The 25741-nt window shown below is 47.8% G+C and overlaps 3 protein-coding genes across 4 annotated transcripts; 1 reads left to right on the forward strand and 2 right to left on the reverse strand.

Annotated features, from left to right (window-relative positions):
• On the forward strand, window positions 1-24239 carry MYO1A (myosin IA). Of its 2 annotated transcripts, XM_008579675.1 has the most exons (29): window positions 1-36; window positions 530-754; window positions 2299-2432; window positions 2553-2668; window positions 2938-3032; window positions 3228-3332; window positions 3547-3593; window positions 3730-3793; window positions 4003-4101; window positions 5958-6061; window positions 6186-6333; window positions 6845-6963; window positions 7044-7130; window positions 8647-8712; window positions 8863-8967; window positions 11539-11601; window positions 11804-12004; window positions 12175-12401; window positions 16038-16238; window positions 16461-16554; window positions 17043-17192; window positions 17294-17362; window positions 17757-17831; window positions 21616-21750; window positions 22448-22554; window positions 22895-23027; window positions 23176-23328; window positions 23483-23610; window positions 23910-24178. In XM_008579675.1, the coding sequence occupies exons 3-29, from the start codon at window positions 2319-2321 to the stop codon at window positions 24031-24033; spliced, it is 3129 nt and encodes a 1042-aa protein (XP_008577897.1). In that variant the 5' UTR covers window positions 1-36; window positions 530-754; window positions 2299-2318; the 3' UTR covers window positions 24034-24178. The 2 variants fall into 2 exon arrangements, with proteins under 2 accessions (XP_008577897.1, XP_008577898.1); XM_008579676.1 differs by lacking the exons at window positions 1-36; window positions 530-754; window positions 2299-2432; window positions 2553-2668; window positions 3547-3593 and having other exon boundaries at window positions 2826-3032; window positions 23910-24239.
• On the reverse strand, window positions 11113-11295 carry LOC103596105 (6.8 kDa mitochondrial proteolipid-like). The gene is given in 1 exon segment (XM_008579674.1): window positions 11113-11295. A coding segment is annotated over 1 exon segment (183 nt).
• LOC103596104 (6.8 kDa mitochondrial proteolipid-like) lies at window positions 14510-14692 on the reverse strand. The gene is given in 1 exon segment (XM_008579673.1): window positions 14510-14692. A coding segment is annotated over 1 exon segment (183 nt).
• Window positions 24240-25741: the final 1502 nt, after the last annotated feature.

Genomic DNA, 25741 nt, shown 5'->3' on the forward strand with positions numbered 1-25741 from the left:
AGTTCAGTGAAACTAGGACATCTATGCAAATGTGAGGTATCATTACTAAAGTTAATCTTTTAGTCTCTCTGATGGGGTCTGATTCAAAGAAGAAGGGAAGTGGAGAGGAATTTGGGGATTTTGTTTGCTTAGCTCCCCAAGTAATCACATTGACACCCCTTGACTCTCAATAAGATAGGAAGGGTAGGTTTGAGGGAGGTACTTCTTTGCTTTTTTTTGTTTGTTTGTTTTGTTTGCTAGGAAAACACCCCAGCCTATCTTCCTCAACAAAATTCCTGACTCCTCTTTGGAAAATCTTTTTCTTGACTATGAATTCCATTCCTCTGGCTCTCGTTTCCAAATTTTGGGGATAATGGAGCAGGAACTCCCCTCTAGTTGAGCTCCTCAGCAAGCCAGATACCCTTTTCTAGTGTCTCCCTCTGGGGCTTCAGGCCTGTAAAGGGTTAAGTAAACCACACCCTCAGCAGGGACAGCCTTGGACTTTGTGCTGAGCAGCCCTCTCCGACCTCTCCTGGCTTGACTGGCAAAGGGAGCTGGGCTGAAGGAAGCAGCACAAAGGAAGGTGAGAAGAGTGGACACTGGCAAGAGATCAGCCTCTTTCCTGGTTTCCCTGACACCATGGACAGTTCCAATTAACTAAGGCACCTCACCACCCTTGGGGCCCTGCGAATCCTATGCTCCCTTCCTGTCAAATTGGGATTTTATCCACCGTTCTCCAAGGGACACTGAAGTTACATTCTAGTTCCGGTGTCAGGTGAGTCCTGCCTTGGTCTGTCGCTGCTCCTCTTTCACATTTTGGGGTGCCCTATCTGGGGCCTGCTTCCTTTTCCCCTTCCTTACCCCCAACCAATCACTTTCTCATTCCCCTCCAGTCCAAACCCCAAGAAGATGCCTTCTTTCAACCACCTGCTTCTCACTCTTCTCTGCCAAGTTACTTAAAAGACGTAGATTTTTTTTTTTAATCTGGAAAATATGAGATAATAATAGTACCTACTTCATGGGGATATTGTAAGCATCAAAAGAATTAGTGTATGTGCAGTGTTTAGAGCCTTGCCCAGCTCATGGTAAATGCTACATGATTTCTAGACTGCTATTATCAGTATTCTTATTGCTTCCTCAGTTGCGTCTTCTAGGAAGTGGCAAGCGCTCCCTTTTCCTGGAACTTGGGGAAAGCAGAGAGAAGGGAGAAGGAAGCCTGTGCCCCCTTCTTGCCCTACTTCCATTCCTGCTTCCTCCCCTCCCCTCCCCCACCGAGGTTCACAGCTTCAGGACAGTAGGAGGATGTGTCTCTTTTATTGCTGTTTGGGAGTGGCATCGACCATTGGACTAATAATTCTGTTCTGCACTGAGCACCATGCCTTCTCAACCTCACAGAAAAGACTAAGGAGGGCTGGGCTTCCTCCTTAGGGTATTCCTGCCATGTGCCACTGTGTGGGGGCCAAGCCCCTCAACCCTCCCTGCAGCTCTGACTCTGTTCCTCCTTGTCCATTCCTACCAGCTACTAAAAAGCTGGGTGTGTCCCTCTGGGGCAAAGTCTATGTCAAAAGGCTACAGGAATGGGTGTAAAAGCTGGAGATGGAAAATAGGGACAGATGTATAGCCCATGCTAAGGTCCTGACAACTACTTGTTTGTTGGGGAAAACAAAACCTCACTTTCATTTTCTTTGGGGATTCCAATTTTTTGTGGAAGAACTCCTGTCTCTGTCCTCTAACTCATCGCCTTGTCCAGTCCCCATTTTAAAAATGAAGCTTACTGTAGCAATGATAGGGGAAGAGAGACATTTGGAAGAACTTCTGAAATAGTATAGGTGGTTGGATGACTGAAATAGAGTCTGTGAGAAGTAGGGGTTGAGAAGGAGCACTGGGGGCAAATAGGGAGTCTTGACCCTGGCCAGGGCCTCAGTGCAGGAGGGAGAGAGCTTTCTATACCTGGCCGCAGCACAAAGCTTTGCTTACACTTTCCTCCTCAGCCTTCTCTCCATCAAGCACAACTCTGTTTCCTGTCACTGCCTACTATGTGCCTTCCTTGCCCTGGTGGTCAGAGGCAGGTGATTCTGTCCCACCCCTGTTCCCCACCTCCACCAACCATAATCCAGGGAGCAGAGGATTCCCTCGCCTTTTGCTGATAGTTTCCATCTCCCTCAGCTTGGACTAGTCCAGGCGTCTCCAAGTTTGGGGGCTCTCCCTAGGGCCAGGTCATGGGGGAGAGGTCCTTTTGCCCCCACTCTCCTCAAACAGTTATTGGCCCTTAATGTTGAGCAGACATCAGCAAACTGCCCCCCCCCCTTTTACTCCCAGGATCAGTAGCTCCTCTGGGTATGCCTCTCCTGCAAGGTACTGTGGGGGTGGAAGACCTTGTTCTCCTGGAACCCCTGGTGGAGGAGTCTCTGCTCAAGAACCTTCAGCTTCGCTATGAAAATGAGGAGATTTATGTGAGTGCAGTACGGGTGCCCCAGGCTGTGGGTGTGTGGCTAGAGAGGTCATGCGCTCCCACTCCTCACCCCCTCCCAACCCCCTCTGGCTCATTCACTTCACCTTTTTCCTGGCTCCAGACCTACATTGGGAATGTGGTGATCTCAGTGAATCCCTACCAACAGCTGCCCATCTATGGCCCAGAGTTCATTGCCAAATACCAGGACTATACCTTCTATGAGCTGAAGCCCCATATGTGAGTAGAGGACTAAGGGAAGGCTGACTGGGCCACAGCTTCTTGACTGTGAGGCATCCTAATTTCCTCTATCCGTTCCCCTGAAGGGGGTTCTCCAGCTGTCCCTCCTTCCCCTGGCCCTCTGGAGGCCCCTTCCTAGGCCTGTCACTTCTTGAATAGTCTGGTCCACATAGAGAGAGTGGATGAACCTGGGAGCTGGGGATTGAGTGGAAAATGGTGTCTTGGACTGGCCCCACCATTGGTCATTGCCTATCCCCCCCCTCCCCAAGCTATGCACTGGCAAATGTGGCATATCAGTCACTGAAGGACCAGGACCAAGACCAGTGTATCCTCATCACAGGCGAGAGTGGAGCTGGGAAGACTGGTGAGTCACTTCCAAACCACCCTCTTGTCTCTTTCCAAGTTAGGCCTAGTTCTGTCCCCTCTCACCCCAGAAGTTCTGTCCCAGTGTTTCTAACTCAGGGGAGTGTGAGGTGATGGGGTGACGGAAGTTACGGAGGAAGGTGGGAGGAAGGGTCGGCCACGGGCAGGTATCCACACTAAAGTTTCTTCTGCACAGAGGCTAGCAAGCTGGTGATGTCTTACGTGGCCGCTGTCTGTGGGAAAAAGGAGCAGGTTAACTCTGTGAAGGAGCAACTGCTTCAGTCAAACCCCGTGCTGGAGGGTGAGAATGCTGGTCTCTGCCTTCCCCACCTTGCTTCCCCGCCCCAGGGTTATGCAGTCCTAGACCGTCTTCTCCAATGCTCCAAAACCTCCACTCTCGTTCAGCCTGAAAAATCTGAGATTGGCACAAGGACTGGAAGCCCTGCCTCCTTCCCTTCTCTAGAGTCCCAGTTCTCCCCCCAGCCAGCTCACTTCTCCCCTCCTCATCTCTGCAGCTTTTGGCAATGCCAAGACCATTCGCAACAACAACTCCTCTCGATTTGTGAGTGAACATCTCCCAACCTGGGAGGAGAGGGTGTGGGGACCTGAGAATGAGGAATGTAGTACAGTCCCCTCCCAGACAGGGTGGTGAGAAGAGGAGGAAGCAAAGTCTCTCTCTCTCTGGTCTCTCTCTGAAGGGAAAATACATGGATATTGAATTTGACTTCAAGGGATCCCCCCTCGGTGGCGTCATCACAAACTGTACGTGTCTCTGCCATTTTGTTCACCGTCTCTCTCTTCCACCTGCCCCATGGTATCCCTTTTTGCTAATCTGTCCCTGTAGGAAGGAGGAATATTAGACTTCCAGGAGATTTCCCAAGCACTAGGAACACCAGGGATGAGGACACAATTAGAGGGAAGCTGCAGTAGCTCCCAAGCACTCAAGATGTTATTTTCTAATTCTCTGCCAGATCTGCTTGAGAAATCCCGAGTGGTGAAGCAGCTCAAAGGAGAAAGGAACTTCCACATCTTCTATCATCTACTGGCTGGAGCAGATGCACAACTACTGAGTAGGTGCCTGCCCCAGACACATGACAAAGAATCCCCAACCTCCATTCAATCCCCAGAACGCCTGGTCCCCTCTGGGCCCCTGCAGTCCTCTTCCCTTGAGCATCCCAAATTTCTTCTTCCCTGCATCCCTCACCCTGAATGAACCTCACACACCCATTGTTGGGAACAAATCCCCTGACTCCTATATTCTCTTCCTTTTCTAGGGTTTTATTACCAGATATACCTTCTTGCCTGTTCATTGCTGTCATTCCTCTCTCCTGCCTGGGTTCCTCTTTCCACAAGCTGTCTTTAAACACAGAACCCTCATCTCCATCTACCTTTATTCCTACTTTCAATTTAAAGGGATTTATTCAGCAGGGAAGCAAGCAGGTTGCTGTAAATATTCAAGAATTTTCAGCGAGCTTAGTTGAAAGGGGTCTACACCTGCTTCATCTAGGCCCCTGTGCCTGACTTCTTTTTTCGGATAGCTCTATGGAGGTTTCATGCATTCATTTACTCATTCATTCATCCATTTATTCATTCATCAAACATCTCTTAATGAATGAATGAAAGAATGAATTGACCTACTGTGATTAAACATTATGCTAACCTCTAGGGAAAAAGAGATGAGTAAGACATGGACCCTGTCCTCAAAGAACTTACAGTCTTCTAGGGATGGCAGATTTGTGAACAGGTACATTGCGATACAGTGGGATAGGTACCATTAGGCCTGTGCAGGTGGCTATAGGGAAAGAAGGTGCAGAGCCCCTTGGTTTGTCCTGGGATGGGAAAAGCCTATCCCAGCCTGGATGCTGGAGTGACCCAAGGTGGCTCTGGGTGCGTCTGGTGGAACCTCTCTAGGCATGAACACAGTGGGTGTCTGGTCCCCAAGGATCTGTCTCTTTGGTTTCTGGTTATTCTGTGCTGGACCTTTGTCTATCTCCTTTCCCCCTCCTGGAGATCTCTATGATTCAACAGCCCCCGCAGGACTCATCGTCTTTCTTAATTAACAGTTTTGGTCATGTTCAATTTGTCTGAATTGTAGGCACTAGTGTCTTGTTCTGGCTGATGCTGTCACCTGTTGTTTTAGGCTGACTCTGGATGAGGTCTCCCTGGCTTTCTGACTCTCTTTCCCTCCAGATGCCCTCCTTAATAGGCTCCTGTTTCAAAATTTGTGTGCCAGGGGGAGTTACCATTAAATTCTAGTTTGAGAGACATTCCCTGGTTCTCAGATAATTTGTATAACAGATAATAGGCATCCCTCAAGCTCCATGATTAACCCAATCCTACCCATCTCAGGCAAACAGCTTTGACCATTCCCTTGATTCATTCATTAAAAAAAAAAAGTTCCTGCATGCCAGCCAGGCACACAGAATGTGGAGATGTGAAACACAATCCCAACACATAAGTTGTTCATTTGTGGGAAGGACAGAAAAAAACAAAACCTAGCCCATGTGATACGGGCTGGGATAGAGATTTACCTTGGGGAAATACAAGAGAGCCATTTGGCTCAGCCTCCCAGCATAAAGGAAAACCTTCTAGAAGAGGGGTCAAGGTCAGGGAACCACACTACCTGTCCCTTTGTCAGTGCTTGGTGAACAAATAACAGATGAGCCAAGGGTGAGGTGTTGAGGCTGGGGTGGGTGGGGTGGGTGGGAGATACGTGCTTACCCTTTTCCCCTCACCTTCATCCTCTCAGAGGCACTGAGAGGATGGAGGGTTTGCTTGTTTGTTTTTACTGTTTAGAACTCTGAAGGTGGGGTAAAGAGTAAATAAGGCTTTTCTTCCATAAAAGTTGGGGGAAAGGGGAACCCAACAAGTATGAACTCCCAAACAGCCTGGGAACTAATCCTCTTCCCCACACTGGCCCTCGCAGAGGCCCTCAAGCTCGAGCAGGATACAAGTGGCTATGCCTATCTGAACTGGGACGTGTCCAGAGTGGATGGAGTGGACGATGCCTCCAACTTCAGGGCTGTACAGGTAGATGCCCAGGGCGGAATAGGCTTGGGCCCTTCTGTTCCCTGAGCTCATGCTCTAGCTTTGAGAAGAGAGGCATTGGACTGGTACCATCAATCCAGCTTCTGATTTCTGCTTTCTCCTTAAGAGTGCAATGACAGTAATTGGATTTTCGGAGGAGGAGATTCGACAAGTGCTAGAGGTGACGGCCCTGGTGCTGAAGTTGGGAAATGTGGAGCTGGTGGATGAGTTCCAGGCCAATGGGATACCAGCAAGTGGCATCCGTGATGGGAGAGGTCTGAACCACCCTGCTGAAGCCCCTACCCAACCTCCTGAATCTCCCATTGTAACTCATATTCTTCCACCATCTCCAGCATAACCCACCTCACCCTGGTGCAGTCCTACTCACCCCACTCCTGAGTTCTCCCTCAAACAGACTCACTGAGAGCTCCCAATGAAGTGTATTGGAATGAGGTTTTGAAATTTGATAGACCTAGGTCTAGGACTTCTCTAAGTCTTATTTGATTCTTCTGCAAAATGGGGATAATTACACCTATTTCAAGAGATTCTCATATGAAAGTGGATAAGAGACATGAAGTGCCCAGATCCCTTCTCCTGGCCATCCGCCTTGGCCATCCCCCTCCCCACCTGAGATTCCTCCAGGGCCATGTTCTGGGGTGGCTGCAATGAATTCCTCTGTGAGACCCAGGGACACCTGTCTCCCAGTCAGTTTCACTTATCAACTCTCCCTCCCTTCCCATGAGACAGCCCTCTCTCAGGCCCTGTTGTATTTCCTCATCACTCCAGGTGTTCGGGAGATAGGGGAGATGGTGGGTTTGAATTCAAAGGATCTAGAGAGAGCTTTGTGCTCGAGGACCATGGAAACGGCTAAAGAAAAGGTGGTCACAGCACTGAATGTTATCCAGGTAAGAAAATCTACTGGAGGAAGCTGATTTTGAGTCTGTTTTGTGGCTGCCACACTAACTGTCTTGGCCCCATCCTACAGGCTCAGTATGCTCGGGATGCTCTGGCTAAGAATATCTACGGCCGCCTCTTCACCTGGATAGTGAATCGAATCAATGAGAGCATCAAGGTGAGCGATTGCCCTCCTTCCTCCACACTCCCCTGCCTGCCTCACCTTTTTTGCCCTGGTCACCAGCTCCACAGGTTGGTTTCTGAGATGAACTGAGTGAGGATGAGGGGAGGGTATGGTTCCTTCCAATAGTGCATTATTGTGGAAATGTCACTGGATTTTTAGTTAGACAATCTGGATCCTCTACTTACCAGCCATGTGGCCTTTCAGTTTCTCAAAGATTGTGAGCCTTACTTTCCCGATCTGAAAATGCCCACTAAAAAACTAATGCCCACCTGCTTCACAGGGTTTAGTGAGGATCAGATAAAATTAGGTACATTGTTACAATATGATCCAGCAATTCCATTCATTCCTCGGTATATATCCAAGAAAACTGAAAACAGATGTCCTCGCAAACACCTGTACAAATGTTCATAGAGGCATTATTCATAATAGCCAAAAAGTAGAAAGAACACAAATGTCCATCAACTGATGAATGGATAAACAAAATGTGGTATATCCGTACGACAGAATGGTATTTGGCCGTAAAAAGAAATGAAGTACTGATACGTGATACATACATTGATGAACCTCAAAAACATTATACTGAGTGAAAGAAGCCAGACACGAAAGACCACATTTTGTATGATTCCATTTATATGAAATGTCCAGAATAGGCAAATCCATAAATGTAAAAAGAAATGAAGTACTGATACGTGATACATACATTGATGAACCTCAAAAACATTATACTGAGTGAAAGAAGCCAGACACAAAAGACCACATTTTGTATGATTCCATTTATATGAAATGTCCAGAATAGGCAAATCCATAAATATGGAAAGTAGAGCAGTGATTGCCAGGGGCTGGAGGGGCGGGAAATGGAGAGACACTGTTAATGGATGCAGGATTTTTTTGAGGGGGTGACGAAAACGTTCTGGAATTAGGTAGTGGTGATGGTTGTACAACCTTTGGAATATACTAGAAAAACCACTGAATTGCACATGGTATGTGAATTATATTCAATAAAGCTGTTATTACAAATTATCTGTATGAAAATGCCATTCACGTAGAAGCTATTACTGAAAGGCAGCAGGGTAAGTTGGGATCTGAATCTAGGCTTGAGTAAATGTTTAGCCCTTTTGAAATTTGATTTTTTCATCTGTAAAATGGGAATAATCATACCTTTTAAGGCTATGATAAGGCTTAATTTTAAATAAGGACATGGAAATTTTTGTAAAATACTCTACAGATATATTATCCTGAGAGGATTTTAATGTCTTTCTACCTTATACCACGGGAGCACCATCCTAGAATGTACTTGCATCTTCCTTTTCCTCCTCCCTCCCTCCCTTCCTTCCTTCCTTCATATCCACTAGCATGTGGAGAAGGAAGGAGAATAAAATCACAAGTTTCTTTCCATCTTGGTCAAGCTCACCCGAGTTCTGTTTGCCCCCTACTCTATCCTCATCTGCTCCAGAAGGGCCTGGCCTGGTGCTCAGAGGGACCCTGTCCTCAGATTTATCTTTCCCTTCAGGTGGGCACTGGGGAGAAGACGAAGGTAATGGGAGTCCTGGATATCTACGGCTTTGAGATATTAGAGGTGAGAGAGCCTCGGCCAACCTCAGCACTCTGCTTCTAGGGTTGGAGGTGGGCAGGCTCACAGGGGGGATGTGAGAGAGGCAGGGCTGAGAGGGAGAAAGGGTCTTAGGGTGAGCTGGTCTCTCTCTTTAGCCTGTGTACCCTCCCTTAGGACAATAGCTTTGAGCAATTTGTGATCAACTACTGCAATGAGAAGCTGCAGCAGGTGTTCATCGAAATGACCCTAAAAGAGGAGCAAGAGGAATATAAGAGAGAGGTAAGTTAAGTCTTCCCCTTACTTCCCTTCTCTTAAATGACTTCTAGGCATATGCCAGATCTTCCTTTCTCCTTGATCACAATTTTCTCTAAATTATCCCCACAAATGACAAAAAGCTTCCTTTGAGCAGCTAAACATTCCAGCATTACCAAGTACCCCTAATTCTCTGCCCTCTATCCTCCTTTTCTCCAGCTTCCCACTCCAGGCCAGGCAAGGCAGGGGGCAAGTTGATGGAAGGGTGTAAGTGTGGAGAGTCTTGACAAGAGTGAAGTGACAGCTGTGCTTGTCCTATGACAGACCGTGAGCCAAATTTAGAAGGGACATTTCTCCTGGGCTTGACACCCTACCCCATCCCTTTCTATGTCCTTCTTTAACATCTCAGAATCCGTTGTCCCCTCTGGGCCCTGGCTGATGTTACTGTCCACTCTTGTAGCACCCGGATCCCAGACTTCCTCACCAGGAGTGCCCCATGGTTCCAATTTGCCACACTCCTTCCCTGATTCAGTGCAAACCTCTGTTTTCAATGGCTAGGTGTTAGAAAACCTCCCCGATTGAGCTAATCCACCCCAAAGTGTAAATGGCTGAGTCTCACTCATCAAAACCCTCCCAGGGATGTTCCCTTGTGAGCTCTCAAGAATCTGTTATGGCAGAATTTCAGGCAATGTGGTCACAATATGTGGAAAAGATTTTTTAGTCGTTTTGCATGTTTTGATGTTAGTAATTTACATTATCAAATAGATAATACATTTCCATGCTTCAAAATTCAAAAAGCTTAAGAGGGTGTATAAAGAAAGGTCTCCCTCCACCCCTGCCCCCCAACCTGTTACTTCCCCTCCCCATGCAGAGGCAATCAATATGTACCTCCTTCCAGAGGTCTCTTACATGTATACAAGCAAATCTGTAAATATATTTTTCCACAAAATTTATACAAATTGCAGTAAATACACTCTGTTCTGCACCTTGTTTTCATCACTAACCAAGAGGTATTTCTATGTCAGTATATATATATTCTTTTTTCAAATCCATAGTATTGTAAGAATATCATGATTCATTTAACTGATTGGGGAAGAATATCATGATTCATTTAACTGATTGGGAAATGGGAGGGAAACTTTACTTAATTTCACTCTGCTTTCTCTAAAGACCTGTGAGGGAGGAGTATTTGGGGGATGAAATGGGAGGGAAACTTTACTTAATTTCACTCTGCTTTCTCTAAAGACCTGTGAGGGAGGAGGGAAAGAAAGGCTTATGCTCCCCAGCCACACCTGGGAATGACCTCAGCCTGGGACACCTGGCCCTTGGGTGGGATCAGGAGCTATCCTGCCTGTAGACATGATGCCCAGCAAGTTCCCATAGTAGAGAATAACCATCTTTGGATCTTCTGCTTCTGTACCATTCTTGCTTTTTAAAAAATTATACAGTCCCAAAGTGTCATGTAGATCAATGGTTCTTGAAGTGCAGTCCTGGACCAGTAGCAGCGGTATCACCTGGAATGTGTTGGAAATGCAAATTTCCCAGACCCGTTGACTCAGAAACTTGGGGGGTGGGGCCCAGCAATCTATGTTTTAACAAGCCCTCTAGGTGATTGTGATGTACACTCAAGTTGGAGAATCACTGATGTAGATCTTCGGAGATGCATAAAATTAGCTTTGTCATTTGATTACAAATTCTCACTCATGTGCTCTGGTTTTATAGTTTATTGCCAGAGTAGTGTGGCTATTTGCTTTTCCACATACACATGGATCCTTTCCCACTCCCACACTTGGGTAATCTCTATCCCAATCTCCACCCAACATATTACACTTCTTTCTCCACCCTACACCACCCATGGGGCTCTTTGTGTTGTCTTTCTCTTTCTCACAGATGCTCTGGTTCCTCCTATGTGTCTGTCCACCCACCTCACAAATTCTCCACCTTCCCTTGGAGGGATGGGGACATAAATGGGAACCATACCAAGGACCCTCTGAACTATGGGGCTTTTTTTTTTTTTTTTTTTTTTATCTCACGCACACATTTATGCATGCCAAGAAGTCCACAGTACTTATACAAGTATACAGTGATGTTCCATGTTCCCGTCCAACACAGCTTGCTTAAATTTACAGGCAGACTGATGTTTCATCTCATGTGCATTCCAAGTAAAGCTGGTTAATGATGACCATGAGTAGGTGCAGCACTTGAACCTTTCAAAGCTTTACTTCTTTTATTAACACTCCTAATTTTATAAACGATGAAGCTCATCAACCCCATTCCTACCCAAATTTCCTGGTAAACTTGGGTATAGTAAGGCTTCATGAGGATCCAAACATTTTTAATAATGCTTTAAAGCATCTCGGTGAAATGAACCATGGGGCTTTCTGATGGTCCTTTGTGGCGTGGGCGAAAGGGGTATAGTAAGGCTTCATGAGGATCCAAACATTTTTAATAATGCTTTGAAGCATCTCGGTGAAATGAACCATGGGGCTTTCTGATGGTCCTTTGTGGCGTGGGCGAAAGGAAGTCTGGGTCTGGTGAGGTCTTTGGAGACTTATCTTGGACCCGCTCCCTGTAATTTATTATGTCTCCCCTTGCCAGGGTATACCATGGACAAAGGTGGACTACTTTGATAACAGTATCATCTGTAACCTCATTGAGCATGTGAGTTATCTTTTTCTTATCTCTGGGATCTCCCCTACCAGACTACCTGAACATCCTTCCCCTGTTTCTCTCCCCGTTACCCCACTTGGTAAAGATGGTAAAGAGGGCAAAGGATGAGAGGGGGCCAAGGGGACAGCAGTGAGAATGCAGACATTGTGGAGGACCAGGCCTAGGTTGAGCTGATCTCATTCTCTTGATCCAGAATCAGCAAGGTATCCTGGCCATGCTTGATGAGGAGTGCCTGCGGCCTGGTGTGGTCAGTGACTCCACCTTCCTAGCAAAGCTAAACCAGCTCTTCTCCAAGCATGGTCACTATGAGAGCAAAGTCACACAGAATGCCCAGCACCAGTATGACCACACCATGGGCCTCAGCTGCTTCCGCATCTGCCACTATGCAGGCAAGGTAATATGGTGGGGCCAGAGAGTAAAGAGTAGGGCCTGGGCACAGGATGAAGGCAGTGGGGGAGGAACTGAGGGGAGGTGAGAGCCAGGAATACTTCACCTTGAGCCTGGGAGGGCCAAGGGCTGGGACAAGGTTGTGGGGCCTCCAAACCTGTAGCTGCACCTCTACAGGTGACATACAACGTGACCAGCTTTATTGACAAGAATAATGACCTACTCTTCCGAGACCTGTCCCAGGCCATGTGGAAGGCTCAGCACCCCCTCCTTCGGTCCTTGTTCCCTGAGGGCAATCCCAAGCAGGCATCTCTCAAACGCCCCCCAACTGCTGGGGCCCAGTTCAAGAGTTCTGTGGCCATACTCATGAAGAACCTGTATTCCAAGAACCCCAACTATATCAGGTGACATGCTGGCACACAGGGGAACATGCTACCTGGCATGTGCAGAATTCACACGCCTTCCAACATGTTCATGTGCGGGGGAGGGGCATCTCAGGAATAAGAGTGAGGCCCTTTCCTCATGGAAAACAGAGCCAGATGAAGAGCTGAGAGTCCTGTAGGGGGAAGAGCATCAGATTTGGTAGGGGCCATACAGTCATGAGTAAAACTGGGAAGGCCAGTGTGTCTACTTCCTCTGAAATTTTTCAACTTAGGGGAATGCATGCAGAATAGGGGTGTAGAAACGAGGGTGGGTGACACTGGCAATTGTGTCAGCTCCTGCAGCCTGTGCCTTGCTCCACTTCCCACCCAGGTGCATAAAGCCCAATGAGCATCAGCAGCGAGGTCATTTCTCCTCAGAGTTGGTGGCAATCCAGGCTCGGTACCTGGGGCTGCTGGAGAACGTGCGGGTGCGACGGGCAGGTTATGCCTATCGCCAGGGGTATGGGCCCTTCCTGGAAAGGTACCGACTGCTGAGCCGAAACACTTGGCCTCACTGGAATGGGGGAGACCGGTAAGACTCAGTGGGGAGACTGGGGAGCAGGGAAGGGCATTGTAGAGAACATCTCTGGGGGAAGAGACTGGAGATGCCATGCACATCTGCTGAAGCGTGGTAAATGGATACTTGGGGAAATGAATTATCACTTCTCAGAGTCTGAACGGGGCTCGGGGAAAGGTGGAAGAGGAACCTCTCCTGAGATGCCCCTCTGCAGCTTTCTCCCATCTGCTCCTGTAGGGAGGGGATCGAGAAGGTCCTGGAGGAATTGAGTGTGTCCTCAGAGGAACTGGCCTTTGGGAAGACAAANCACCCCTGCCCCCCAACCTGTTACTTCCCCTCCCCATGCAGAGGCAATCAATATGTACCTCCTTCCAGAGGTCTCTTACATGTATACAAGCAAATCTGTAAATATATTTTTCCACAAAATTTATACAAATTGCAGTAAATACACTCTGTTCTGCACCTTGTTTTCATCACTAACCAAGAGGTATTTCTATGTCAGTATATATATATTCTTTTTTCAAATCCATAGTATTGTAAGAATATCATGATTCATTTAACTGATTGGGGAAGAATATCATGATTCATTTAACTGATTGGGAAATGGGAGGGAAACTTTACTTAATTTCACTCTGCTTTCTCTAAAGACCTGTGAGGGAGGAGGGAAAGAAAGGCTTATGCTCCCCAGCCACACCTGGGAATGACCTCAGCCTGGGACACCTGGCCCTTGGGTGGGATCAGGAGCTATCCTGCCTGTAGACATGATGCCCAGCAAGTTCCCATAGTAGAGAATAACCATCTTTGGATCTTCTGCTTCTGTACCATTCTTGCTTTTTAAAAAATTATACAGTCCCAAAGTGTCATGTAGATCAATGGTTCTTGAAGTGCAGTCCTGGACCAGTAGCAGCGGTATCACCTGGAATGTGTTGGAAATGCAAATTTCCCAGACCCGTTGACTCAGAAACTTGGGGGGTGGGGCCCAGCAATCTATGTTTTAACAAGCCCTCTAGGTGATTGTGATGTACACTCAAGTTGGAGAATCACTGATGTAGATCTTCGGAGATGCATAAAATTAGCTTTGTCATTTGATTACAAATTCTCACTCATGTGCTCTGGTTTTATAGTTTATTGCCAGAGTAGTGTGGCTATTTGCTTTTCCACATACACATGGATCCTTTCCCACTCCCACACTTGGGTAATCTCTATCCCAATCTCCACCCAACATATTACACTTCTTTCTCCACCCTACACCACCCATGGGGCTCTTTGTGTTGTCTTTCTCTTTCTCACAGATGCTCTGGTTCCTCCTATGTGTCTGTCCACCCACCTCACAAATTCTCCACCTTCCCTTGGAGGGATGGGGACATAAATGGGAACCATACCAAGGACCCTCTGAACTATGGGGCTTTTTTTTTTTTTTTTTTTTTATCTCACGCACACATTTATGCATGCCAAGAAGTCCACAGTACTTATACAAGTATACAGTGATGTTCCATGTTCCCGTCCAACACAGCTTGCTTAAATTTACAGGCAGACTGATGTTTCATCTCATGTGCATTCCAAGTAAAGCTGGTTAATGATGACCATGAGTAGGTGCAGCACTTGAACCTTTCAAAGCTTTACTTCTTTTATTAACACTCCTAATTTTATAAACGATGAAGCTCATCAACCCCATTCCTACCCAAATTTCCTGGTAAACTTGTGTATAGTAAGGCTTCATGAGGATCCAAACATTTTTAATAATGCTTTAAAGCATCTCGGTGAAATGAACCATGGGGCTTTCTGATGGTCCTTTGTGGCGTGGGCGAAAGGAAGTCTGGGTCTGGTGAGGTCTTTGGAGACTTATCTTGGACCCGCTCCCTGTAATTTATTATGTCTCCCCTTGCCAGGGTATACCATGGACAAAGGTGGACTACTTTGATAACAGTATCATCTGTAACCTCATTGAGCATGTGAGTTATCTTTTTCTTATCTCTGGGATCTCCCCTACCAGACTACCTGAACATCCTTCCCCTGTTTCTCTCCCCGTTACCCCACTTGGTAAAGATGGTAAAGAGGGCAAAGGATGAGAGGGGGCCAAGGGGACAGCAGTGAGAATGCAGACATTGTGGAGGACCAGGCCTAGGTTGAGCTGATCTCATTCTCTTGATCCAGAATCAGCAAGGTATCCTGGCCATGCTTGATGAGGAGTGCCTGCGGCCTGGTGTGGTCAGTGACTCCACCTTCCTAGCAAAGCTAAACCAGCTCTTCTCCAAGCATGGTCACTATGAGAGCAAAGTCACACAGAATGCCCAGCACCAGTATGACCACACCATGGGCCTCAGCTGCTTCCGCATCTGCCACTATGCAGGCAAGGTAATATGGTGGGGCCAGAGAGTAAAGAGTAGGGCCTGGGCACAGGATGAAGGCAGTGGGGGAGGAACTGAGGGGAGGTGAGAGCCAGGAATACTTCACCTTGAGCCTGGGAGGGCCAAGGGCTGGGACAAGGTTGTGGGGCCTCCAAACCTGTAGCTGCACCTCTACAGGTGACATACAACGTGACCAGCTTTATTGACAAGAATAATGACCTACTCTTCCGAGACCTGTCCCAGGCCATGTGGAAGGCTCAGCACCCCCTCCTTCGGTCCTTGTTCCCTGAGGGCAATCCCAAGCAGGCATCTCTCAAACGCCCCCCAACTGCTGGGGCCCAGTTCAAGAGTTCTGTGGCCATACTCATGAAGAACCTGTATTCCAAGAACCCCAACTATATCAGGTGACATGCTGGCACACAGGGGAACATGCTACCTGGCATGTGCAGAATTCACACGCCTTCCAACATGTTCATGTGCGGGGGAGGGGCATCTCAGGAATAAGAGTGAGGCCCTTTCCTCATGGAAAACAGAGCCAGATGAAGAGCTGAGAGTCCTGTAGGGGGAAGAGCATCAGATTTGGTAGGGGCCATACAGTCATGAGTAAAACTGGGAAGGCCAGTGTGTCTACTTCCTCTGAAATTTTTCAACTTAGGGGAATGCATGCAGAATAGGGGTGTAGAAACGAGGGTGGGTGACACTGGCAATTGTGTCAGCTCCTGCAGCCTGTGCCTTGCTCCACTTCCCACCCAGGTGCATAAAGCCCAATGAGCATCAGCAGCGAGGTCATTTCTCCTCAGAGTTGGTGGCAATCCAGGCTCGGTACCTGGGGCTGCTGGAGAACGTGCGGGTGCGACGGGCAGGCTATGCCTATCGCCAGGGGTATGGGCCCTTCCTGGAAAGGTACCGACTGCTGAGCCGAAGCACTTGGCCTCACTGGAATGGGGGAGACCGGTAAGACTCAGTGGGGAGACTGGGGAGCAGGGAAGGGCATTGTAGAGAACATCTCTGGGGGAAGAGACTGGAGATGCCATGCACATCTGCTGAAGCGTGGTAAATGGATACTTGGGGAAATGAATTATCACTTCTCAGAGTCTGAACGGGGCTCGGGGAAAGGTGGAAGAGGAACCTCTCCTGAGATGCCCCTCTGCAGCTTTCTCCCATCTGCTCCTGTAGGGAGGGGATCGAGAAGGTCCTGGAGGAATTGAGTGTGTCCTCAGAGGAACTGGCCTTTGGGAAGACAAAGATCTTCATTAGAAACCCCAAGACTGTGAGTTAGAGTGTGTACTTGCATTTTGCGGAGATGGAGGGCAGAAGAGTTGAGAGCTCGCCTGAGCAGGAGGCTGGGGGGCAGGGGAGCATTTATAACCTGGAATGGATAGTGGATGAGGAAGTCTCCTACCTGCAGGGATGTTATTCCTGGGAACTGAATCCTCAGGTTCCCACCCTGCCCTGAGCCTTGGGAGCTAGGTGTGCTACATGGCCCTCTCCGAGTGCCTCCACCTAAAGCAGAACTCCTTGATGGTTGGGGTGATGTGTAGTTTATGTATGACTTCCCAATACCTAGCACAATGCCTGCTACAGAGTTAGAGTGCAGTAAATGCTTGTTAAATGAATGAATAAATGAATAAACTAAGAAGACAAAGGGATGATCAAATAAGATGCTGACTGGGAAGCCTTCAATACTGTGGGATGCAGGAAAAGAGACACTGTTCCCCTAGGCCAGCCTTTCTGTCCCACCCTTTGACCTCTTCACAGCTTTTCTGCCTAGAAGAGCAGAGGCGCCTTAGACTCCAACAGCTGGCCACACTCATACAGAAGAGTTACCGAGGCTGGCGCTGTCGCACCCACTACCAGCAGATGCGAAAGAGCCAGATCCTCATTTCCTCTTGGTTTCGGGGCAACATGGTACAGTCACCCCCAAAGTCCCATCCCCTTCACTCTAATAGGTAGGGTGAGAGGTGGTTCAGAAGGCAGTGTTTTTCTAATAGCTCCAATGTTTTCTGCAGCAAAAGAAATGCTATGGGAAGATGAAGGCATCAGCACTGTTGATCCAGGCTTTTGTGAGAGGATGGAAGGTAATGGGGAATGGGAGAGGGGTTTCCTCCCCACACTGGCTTTCTGCTGCTCTTTCTCCCCAGCAGCTGGCACAATTTAGGAGGAATTGCAGTCCTGCCTGCACGCAGGCCAGACCTCTGTGTGATGGCCCATCCGTGTGTGGGCGTATGTCTGGGAATATGGATGCCTGTTGGGGAGATCTGTATATATGTCTGGGTGTGTCTCTGACTTGGCAGCAGAGCTCTGCCTTCTGCTTTTAGGGTCCTCCTCACTGTTAACTTGTCTGACTTTACTCCCTCCCTTCAACTAATAATGCTCTTTGTCTTACTCTGTTCTTTGTGTGGTTGAAAAAATAGTATATCCTCTTCTAGAGTCAATCTTCACTTTGGCTCCTTTCTTGTATGTCCCTGCCAGGCCCGCAAGAATTATCGAAAATATTTCCGGTCAGGGGCTGCCCTCATCTTGGCAAATTTCATCTACAAGAGCATTGTAAGTGGTAGGGGCTAGGGTGGGGCTTGAGGCTAGGGTGGGAGTGTGGGTGGGGGTGGAGGTGGATGAGGGAGAAGCAGGTTTGGAAAAGCTGAAGATGTGGGGTTGAGAGAAGGCAACTGTAAGCTTTCCCCCAAAAGCTCCCTCAGTCTGTGTGTACTGAAGTCTTAGAGGGGATGAGCAGCACCCTGCAGGGAGCAGGCCTGCACGCCTCGGCTCAGGAGCAGAATCGGACAGTGCAGGCAACCTTGTGGCAGGAAGGGGTCCCAGCACACCCACCATCTGGTCCACAGGTGAATAGGCTTGAGAAGAGACTGGGGCTGGATGTTTAACAACAGTTGAAGAGTCCAAGCTTCATTGAAGAACAGAGTGAAGACACACATAGGGTTAACTAGCCCAACCTTCCCGGTCCGGTACGGGGGCAACACTGAGGGTTGCGATCCGTTGCCGGACACGGAAAAAAAAAGACAAAAGCCAACCTTCAAGATCCCTTTTAGGGTTGGGATCCCTTGAGGGTTGAGAATCATTTCTTTCTCCTATCTATTCTGAAACAATAGCAGGCAAGTCACAAAGTAAATCTCAGGAAGGACCTATCTTAATTCTGGAGGACTTGGGTTAGGATGGGCAGGAAGAAGCCAGAACCAGGTTTGCACATTCAAATTATGGGCAGTTTCCAGTGGGAGAAGAACAGACCGAGAAGAGTCATTTCTGGAGATGTCTGTCAGATAGCAATGATGCCTCTGAGAGGTGTTGGAGGGAAACAAGGGAGAGAGCAGCACTTCCAAAGAAACCCTGAGAAAGGCCAGAGAGAAGGAGGAAGAGGAGGGATCTTGGACAGAGAACTGGAGTAAATTAAAACTGGCCTTCGCTGATTTGATTTTTGACAGTCACTAGGACCGTTACTAAGTTGGCTCATTCAGACATGACACACATTCATTTGAAGCTCCTCTTTGTTGTCCAAGAGGCTGGATCTCTCAGCTAAATAGAGGATTGGGAGTTCTGGAGCTCTGGGCCTCTTCATTGCCTCCCTGAGCCCTCATTTCCTCCTCCCTTCCCAGGGAAGTTCCATCTTCCCAGGCCTCTTTCTGCCTTGTCTTCTCTCATGCTGGCTCCATTGTGTCTGCCTTTCTTCCCAGAGTACGTGCTCTCTTGCTACATACCTAAGACCTGTAGTGTCATTTCGCTCTTATCTCCTGACTGGCCCTTCTTCCACCTGTATATTATCAGGTGCTGCTGAATGTCAACCCAGGAGTTGCTGGGTTTAGACCAATATTTCAATAGACCACACCCCCTACAGAAGCATGCAGGGGCTACTGGGCATTGATTCCCCCAGGGTTTCTGACTGTTTTCCATAGTTTGCCAATGCCAGTCTCCATTATCTTTTGAATACCTAAGTATGTGCTTAGTTCTTTACATGCATTAACTCTAATGTTTTCAACAACCCTGTGAGGTAGTCCCTTTTCTTCCTCCCGCTTTATAAGTAGAAAACTGTGGAGTGCCACAGAAGGTAAATGGTAGAGCTAGGATACAAACTATTTGACTCCAGAGCTTTTAACCACGGCCTGAGACTGCACCCCTCTAATAGGGGCCTGGGCAACCCACAGGCCTGGGCAGACCTGGGGATAGGAGGACTTCATATGGAAGGGCAGAACTTTCCAGATCTGGAAAAAACAAACAGTAACAAGAAGAAAACCCTCAGAGGCTCCACGCTGATTGGAACAAAGGGGATTATGGGAGACGCTTAGGAATGTTTGTTGAACTAAATCAAACCAGACCAAGGACTAGGGCCTCCAAGGTGATTGGAGGCCTCCCCGGGCCCAGATCCTGCGGACAAAGCCCTCTAGACCCATAGTGGAAGCTACAAAGAGCTTGGGTAGTTCTGCAGAATTACAGCAATATACTCTGTGCTCTACCTTTTGTGTTTTTTAACCTAATGTCTTGGTAAAATGTTTCCATAAAAATTCCAAACATTTGGAAATGCCCAATATCAAGTCATTTTCTATATCTTCAATAATTCTATACCATAAACAAACAGGGTGCTAGATGTAGGTGCTCCCTGGGAAAAAACGGGGCGACTGAACAGTCACATGCCATGGATAAAAGTTGATTGGGTCCCAGAACAGGGAAAATAAAAATGAAGCTAAAAAGGACATGTTTAGAAGTTTATAAAGGATGTGTAGAGAAATTTTAGTATGGATCACTGTTGGATGAGTGTATCTAATTAATGTTGATTTACTTAGATATGGTGATGGAGTTATGATAATGTAAGAGAATGTCTCAGTTCTTGGAAGATGTATGCTGAAGTGTTAGGGGAAAATGTCATGATATCTATAACCTACTTTAGGATGGTATGATAGCAAGGATTTATGTATATATGTGTATGTATGTATTTATATGCATACATATATGTGTGTATGTGTGTGTTAGAGCACATATGAGAGAACACACAGACCTATCTGCTGACCTATCTGATGTTAACATCAGTTGGTGAATTTAGGTGAGGGGTATACAGTATACAGATGTTCATTGTACTGTTTTCTCAACTTTCCCGCAAATTTGAAAACTTTCCAAATAAAAAATAAGCTATATTAAATTTTTTAAAAACCAGCGTAAGTCAGATTATGTAACTCTTCTGCTTAAAACCCTCTAACGGTATTCCATTTCACTCAGAGTAAAAGCCTACATCTTCACCATAGCCTGCAAGGCCCTTTGTGATCTGCCCCTGACCAACTCTCTGATCTTCTCTCCTCTTGCTCAATTTACTCCAGCCATGCTGGCTTTCTAAATATTTCTGGAATGTGCTACCACTTATTCCTGCCTCAGAGCCTGCTTCTTTGCATCACAGCAGGTATCATTATCTGACATTACATTATATATTTATTTGCTTGTGGCCTGTCCCTTCCCCAACCCCCAGTAGAATGTAAGCTCAATGAGAATCAAGACTTTGTTCTGTTCACTGCTGTGTCCCCCTACCTAGAACAGTGCCAGGCACAGAGTAGACAATAAATGTGAATGATGAAAAAAATTCAAGATCTGGGATGCTGACTCCTAAGGACTCACTGTTTAGAAGAGGAAGGCGATTATACCCTAAGACAGAGGTATAGACAAAATGCTATGGAGCTTCAAAGAAAGGAGAGGCAATCCATGGCCTGTGGAATTAAGGAGGGTTTTGAGCCAAATCTCAAAGGGTGGGTTGAAGCTAGGTTGGCAGAGTGGAGCTAAGAGAGCAGCATAAGCTGAAGCACAGAGTGATACTGCATGAGCTAGGAGGAGGGCATGACAAGGAGTCCCATCTTGTTGGTGTGCAGGGCATCTGCATGCACGATATGAGATGGGGCTCTAAGTGGAGGACTTTGAATGGCAAGCAGAGGTATTTGGACTTGACCAATCAGACAGGAGGAGAGATTTGGTATCTACACAATAGCCAAGTGGCATCCAACTGTAGGCAATTGTGAGCTGAGAGAATAGGAAGCTACAGGAGCAAAATATTGAGACCAGCTTTCATATTGGTTTCTCCCACCTCACTGCCCTGAGTAGCAGGTCTCTGGTTGGAACTAATCCTTCTCCAATCTCCCATTCATGCTCTTATCTCCCGGCCTCAAGCCTACACTTCACACTGAAAGAGATCCAGAAGGTGACTCCCTTCTATCTTTCAGTTCTGCTTGTTGCTTCTCATTATGTCTGGTCTTCCTCCTTTTAAGTGGCAGGATCTCTGTGCAAATTTGCCTGTCAGGAAGTGTTTCTCCACATCATTCCACTCTCAACCCCCCTGCTCCCAATCCAGGCACAGAAATTCCTCCTGGGGCTGAAGAACAATTTGCCATCCACCAATGTCTTGGACGACCAGTGGCCTGTTGCCCCTTACAAGTGCTTCAGCACAGCTAACCGGGAGCTGCAGAAGCTCTTCTACCAATGGAAGGTGAGTGGGGCCCAGGCTCCTCTCCTCTCATTTGTTCTTTTTTTTCCCTCCTTCTGATTTTCCTCTTCTGCTTCTTTCTTCTACTTTTTCCTATTTTTTTTTTATTGTGGTAAGTTACACATAATATAAAATTTACAATTTTAACCATTTTTAAGTGTACAGTTCAGTGGCATTAAGTACATTCACATTGCTGTTCGATTATCACCACCATCCATCTCCATACTTTTTTTCATCACCCCCATCTGAAACTCTCTACCCATTAAGCAATAACTCCCCATTTCCCCAGCCCCTGATAACCTATAATCTACTTTCTATTTCTATGAATTTGACTACTGTAGGTACCTCATGTAAGTGAGAATCATACAATACTTGTCCTTTTGTATCCAGCTTATTTCACTTAGCATAACATCATTTGTTCTTTTATTCGGGAAATACTTATTAAGCACATGTCTGGGACTAAGGCTTGCCCTCTGTGCTAGGCATACAGCCCTCATGGTGTTTGTATTTGAGTGCTTCCATTCCCTTCCTCCAGCATCCCTCAGTTCCCTTCCTCCTCCTCAAAGGTCCTCCAGCCCCTGCCTCTCCCTGGAGTGTCTAGTGCCTGTCCTTTCCCCCTGTGTCTCTCTTCTCCCCTAGTACATCCCCAGCACTGCTCTCTGCCTCTGTGATCTCAGCTCTTGTCTGTCTGTCCTCACAGTGCAAGAAGTTCCGGGATCAGCTGTCTCCAAAGCAGGTAGAGATACTGAGGGAAAAGCTCTGTGCCAGTGAACTGTTCAAGGGCAAGAAGGCTTCATATCCCCAGAGGTGAGGGCCTCCCAGACTCTATACAGCCAGTTCCATCAAGCAGTTGTTCTCAGACTTGAGCCTGCCTCAGAATCACCTGGAAGGACTGTTAACATCCATATGCCATGTCCGTCCTCAGAGTCTCTGTTTCAGCAGGTCTTGAGAGGGGCGCCCTAAAATGTGCCTTTCAAACAAGTCCTGGTGGTGCTGATGTTGGTCCTGGACCACGCTCTGTGAACCACCAAGACAGAGGATACCAAGGAGGGTGGGAGAAGGGAATGGGAAGATTAAGATGAAAACTGCGGGGGTGTGAGGAGGCTCAGGGTCTTTTCTCCACTGCATGCCTCCCCTGTGTCCTCAGTGTCCCTATTCCATTCCACGGTGACTACATTGGGCTGCAAGGGAACCCCAAGCTGCAGAAGCTGAAGGGTGGGGAGGAAGGGCCTGTTCTGGTGGCAGAGACTGTGAAGAAGATCAATCGTGGCAACGGCAAGGTAAAGGCCTATGCTCTAAACTCCCTACAGCCTGCTCCGGAGCTGTGGGGCTGGCAGCTGGAAAGCCCATAAGCAGCGTGTGCTCTGCTGAGTGGAGTGGGTGGGGGGTAATCCTGCTTTTCCTCACCCTTTCCTGTTCCTTTCCTAGAGTTCTCCTCGGATTCTCCTCCTGACCAAGGGGCATGTGATTCTCACAGACATCAAGAAGTCCCAGGACAAAACTGTTATTGGGCTGGACAGTTTGGCTGGGGTGTCAGTCACCAGCCTCGAGGATGGGCTCTTTAGCTTGCATCTGAGTGAGGTATCAGAACTGGGTGGGGGTAGGGCCTCAAACTGGAGAAGGTGGTAATGGGGACTTACCTCTCACTCTGGGCCTTTGATGTCCCTCAGGCTCCTGAGGAGGAAAAAAAAAACAAAAACGAATTCCTTCCCTGTTATTTCTCCCTCTTCCTAAGATGTCATCACTGGGCTCCAAGGGGGACTTCCTGCTGGTCAGTGAACATGTGGTTGAACTGCTGACCAGAATGTACCGGGCTGTGCTGGATGCCACCCAGAGGCAGCTTCCAGTCACTGTGACTGAGAAGTAAGGCCGTGAGCTGGGCGTGAGGGATGGCTTGGGGCAGATGACCAAGGTGATGGTCACTGTGACCGAGGAAATTCATACAATCAGAAAAGTGAAGCATGCTATGTCAGGGCAGGGCTTGGAGGTGTTTCTTAGTCCCCCCAACCAAGTTCTCTGGGGCCTCAAGTCATCTGACAAGGGGTGGGAAGGACGTACAGTGTACTTGCTTCAGGGAAAGGAGGGGGCCCATCATGGAAATGCAGAGTGGGGGTGAGGGGTTGGGGGCACTAGCTATGCTTTTTCTGTCTGTTCCCCTCCAGGTTCTCAGTGAGGTTCAAGGAGAGCAGTGTGGCCGTTAAGGTCATCCAGGCCCCTGGAGGTGGTGGGAACAGCAAGCTAAGCTGCAAGAAGAAGGGGAGTCATCTGGAGGTGACCGTGCAGTGAGGAGGTGGGAGCCTAACACAGGGAGGCAGCTTCTTCCTCCTGGACCAGCACTAATGCCCCTCCGCCTGCCTTTGCGGGAGAATCTCATGTCTCACCCCTCTGATCATAGGGTGGGGATTGGAGATTGGAGAACCCTTGAAGAGGACCTTTCTTCTCCCAAACCCTTCCAGTCCTGTCCTCTAAATGTAGCTTCCTTCCACCTTTAGTCTCTTGGCCCACTAATAAAACATGTGACTTCCAAAGATTTGGTCAGTGTGTGTGGGTCCCTGTTCCCCCCATCTTCTCACCCAGTTGTACTTACACCCCCTGCCCCCCCAATCCTTTCCCCTCCCCAGGCTCCTTGGAGCTAGCTAGTACAAATAATAAAAATGGAAAGGAAGGGAAATTTTCTCTGGGCTCCTTGACCGGCTGAGCTCTGCCGGGGTGCGGAGAGACTGGGGTGGGGCGGGGGAGTCAGGGATGATGCTCAGGTCGCAGGTGGCCAATGGGCTGATTCATTAAGTGTGTCCCTGGAGGGAAGAAGTACGGATCCGTGTATGGGCAGAAACTGGGATTCTTTGGAGATTAAGCCTGAAAAGAGGCCCAAGTTTGGAGGGTTCATGCAAGCTGAGGTGAGCCAGGGAATGCTGGGTGCCCTCCACCCAGGAGCTCCACTGTCCCCCCACCCCTGTCTCAGCACGGGGCTGCATCACACCTGCCTCCCTGGCACCCCCATCCTTTCCATACACCCGAGATGCCAGGCTGTTCCCAACAGTTATCTTGCGAATCACTGTGCCACAGCTGGGGCCTGCAGCTGGTGGTACTTGACAAGGGGGAAGCTCCCCAACCCAGATTCTTCCATCCTTGTGACTAGGCCCCTTTCTCTTCATTTATTTTCCCTGTGTCATCATCATTATCTTTTACTCAGTCTCCAACTGTCTCACACCATCTTATTGTCCCCGATTCTGTGGGCTCTGACTAATACTAATACGTAATATTTTGTATAATGCTTTAAATATTTTTCTACTCCCCTTCATGTCTATTTCCTCAGACTACCTTGTCTCAGCTTCTCAATAACTGTCTCACACCATCTCATTGTCCCCGATTCTGTGGGCTCTGACTAATACTAATACGTAATATTTTGTATAATGCTGTAAATATTTTTCTACTCCCCTTCATGTCTATTTCCTCAGACTACCTTGTCTCAGCTTCTCAACATTGCAGTCTCTACCTTTGGGGAACAAGCTGCTCATATATTTACAGTAAAATTTAGATCTGTGCTCTGTGAGAGCTTACCAAGAGCTGCCTTTTTTTCTGTCTCTGGATGTTTCTTCCTCCTTTCATGATCTCTGTCTTCCCTGCCTCTTCCCTGTCTCCTCCACTGAACTCACTGTGCCTTGAGGCTGTGGTCTGCTTCCACCTCAGTTTCCATTGGCAGGCAGCTCACGGCCCCAGGTAATCATGCTGGTGGAGAGACCTGATTAACTTCTTTTCCTGCCTGCAGATTAATCTTGCTCTCTGAGCACACATCCCATGCTTCTGGCACACCCTGCTCTGAGCTGAAATAGGCCACTCTTCTCATGCGGGTGAGGGACTAGAGCCTGTCTTGTGGGGGGCTGTGTCCAGAGTTGGAGTAGCTCAGGCTCTGACCAGCCNCCTTGTCTCAGCTTCTCAACATTGCAGTCTCTACCTTTGGGGAACAAGCTGCTCATATATTCACAGTAAAATT

Source organism: Galeopterus variegatus, unplaced genomic scaffold, assembly GCF_000696425.1.
Source record: "Galeopterus variegatus unplaced genomic scaffold, G_variegatus-3.0.2 Scaffold1936, whole genome shotgun sequence".
In the NCBI taxonomy this organism is placed as follows: domain Eukaryota; kingdom Metazoa; phylum Chordata; class Mammalia; order Dermoptera; family Cynocephalidae; genus Galeopterus; species Galeopterus variegatus.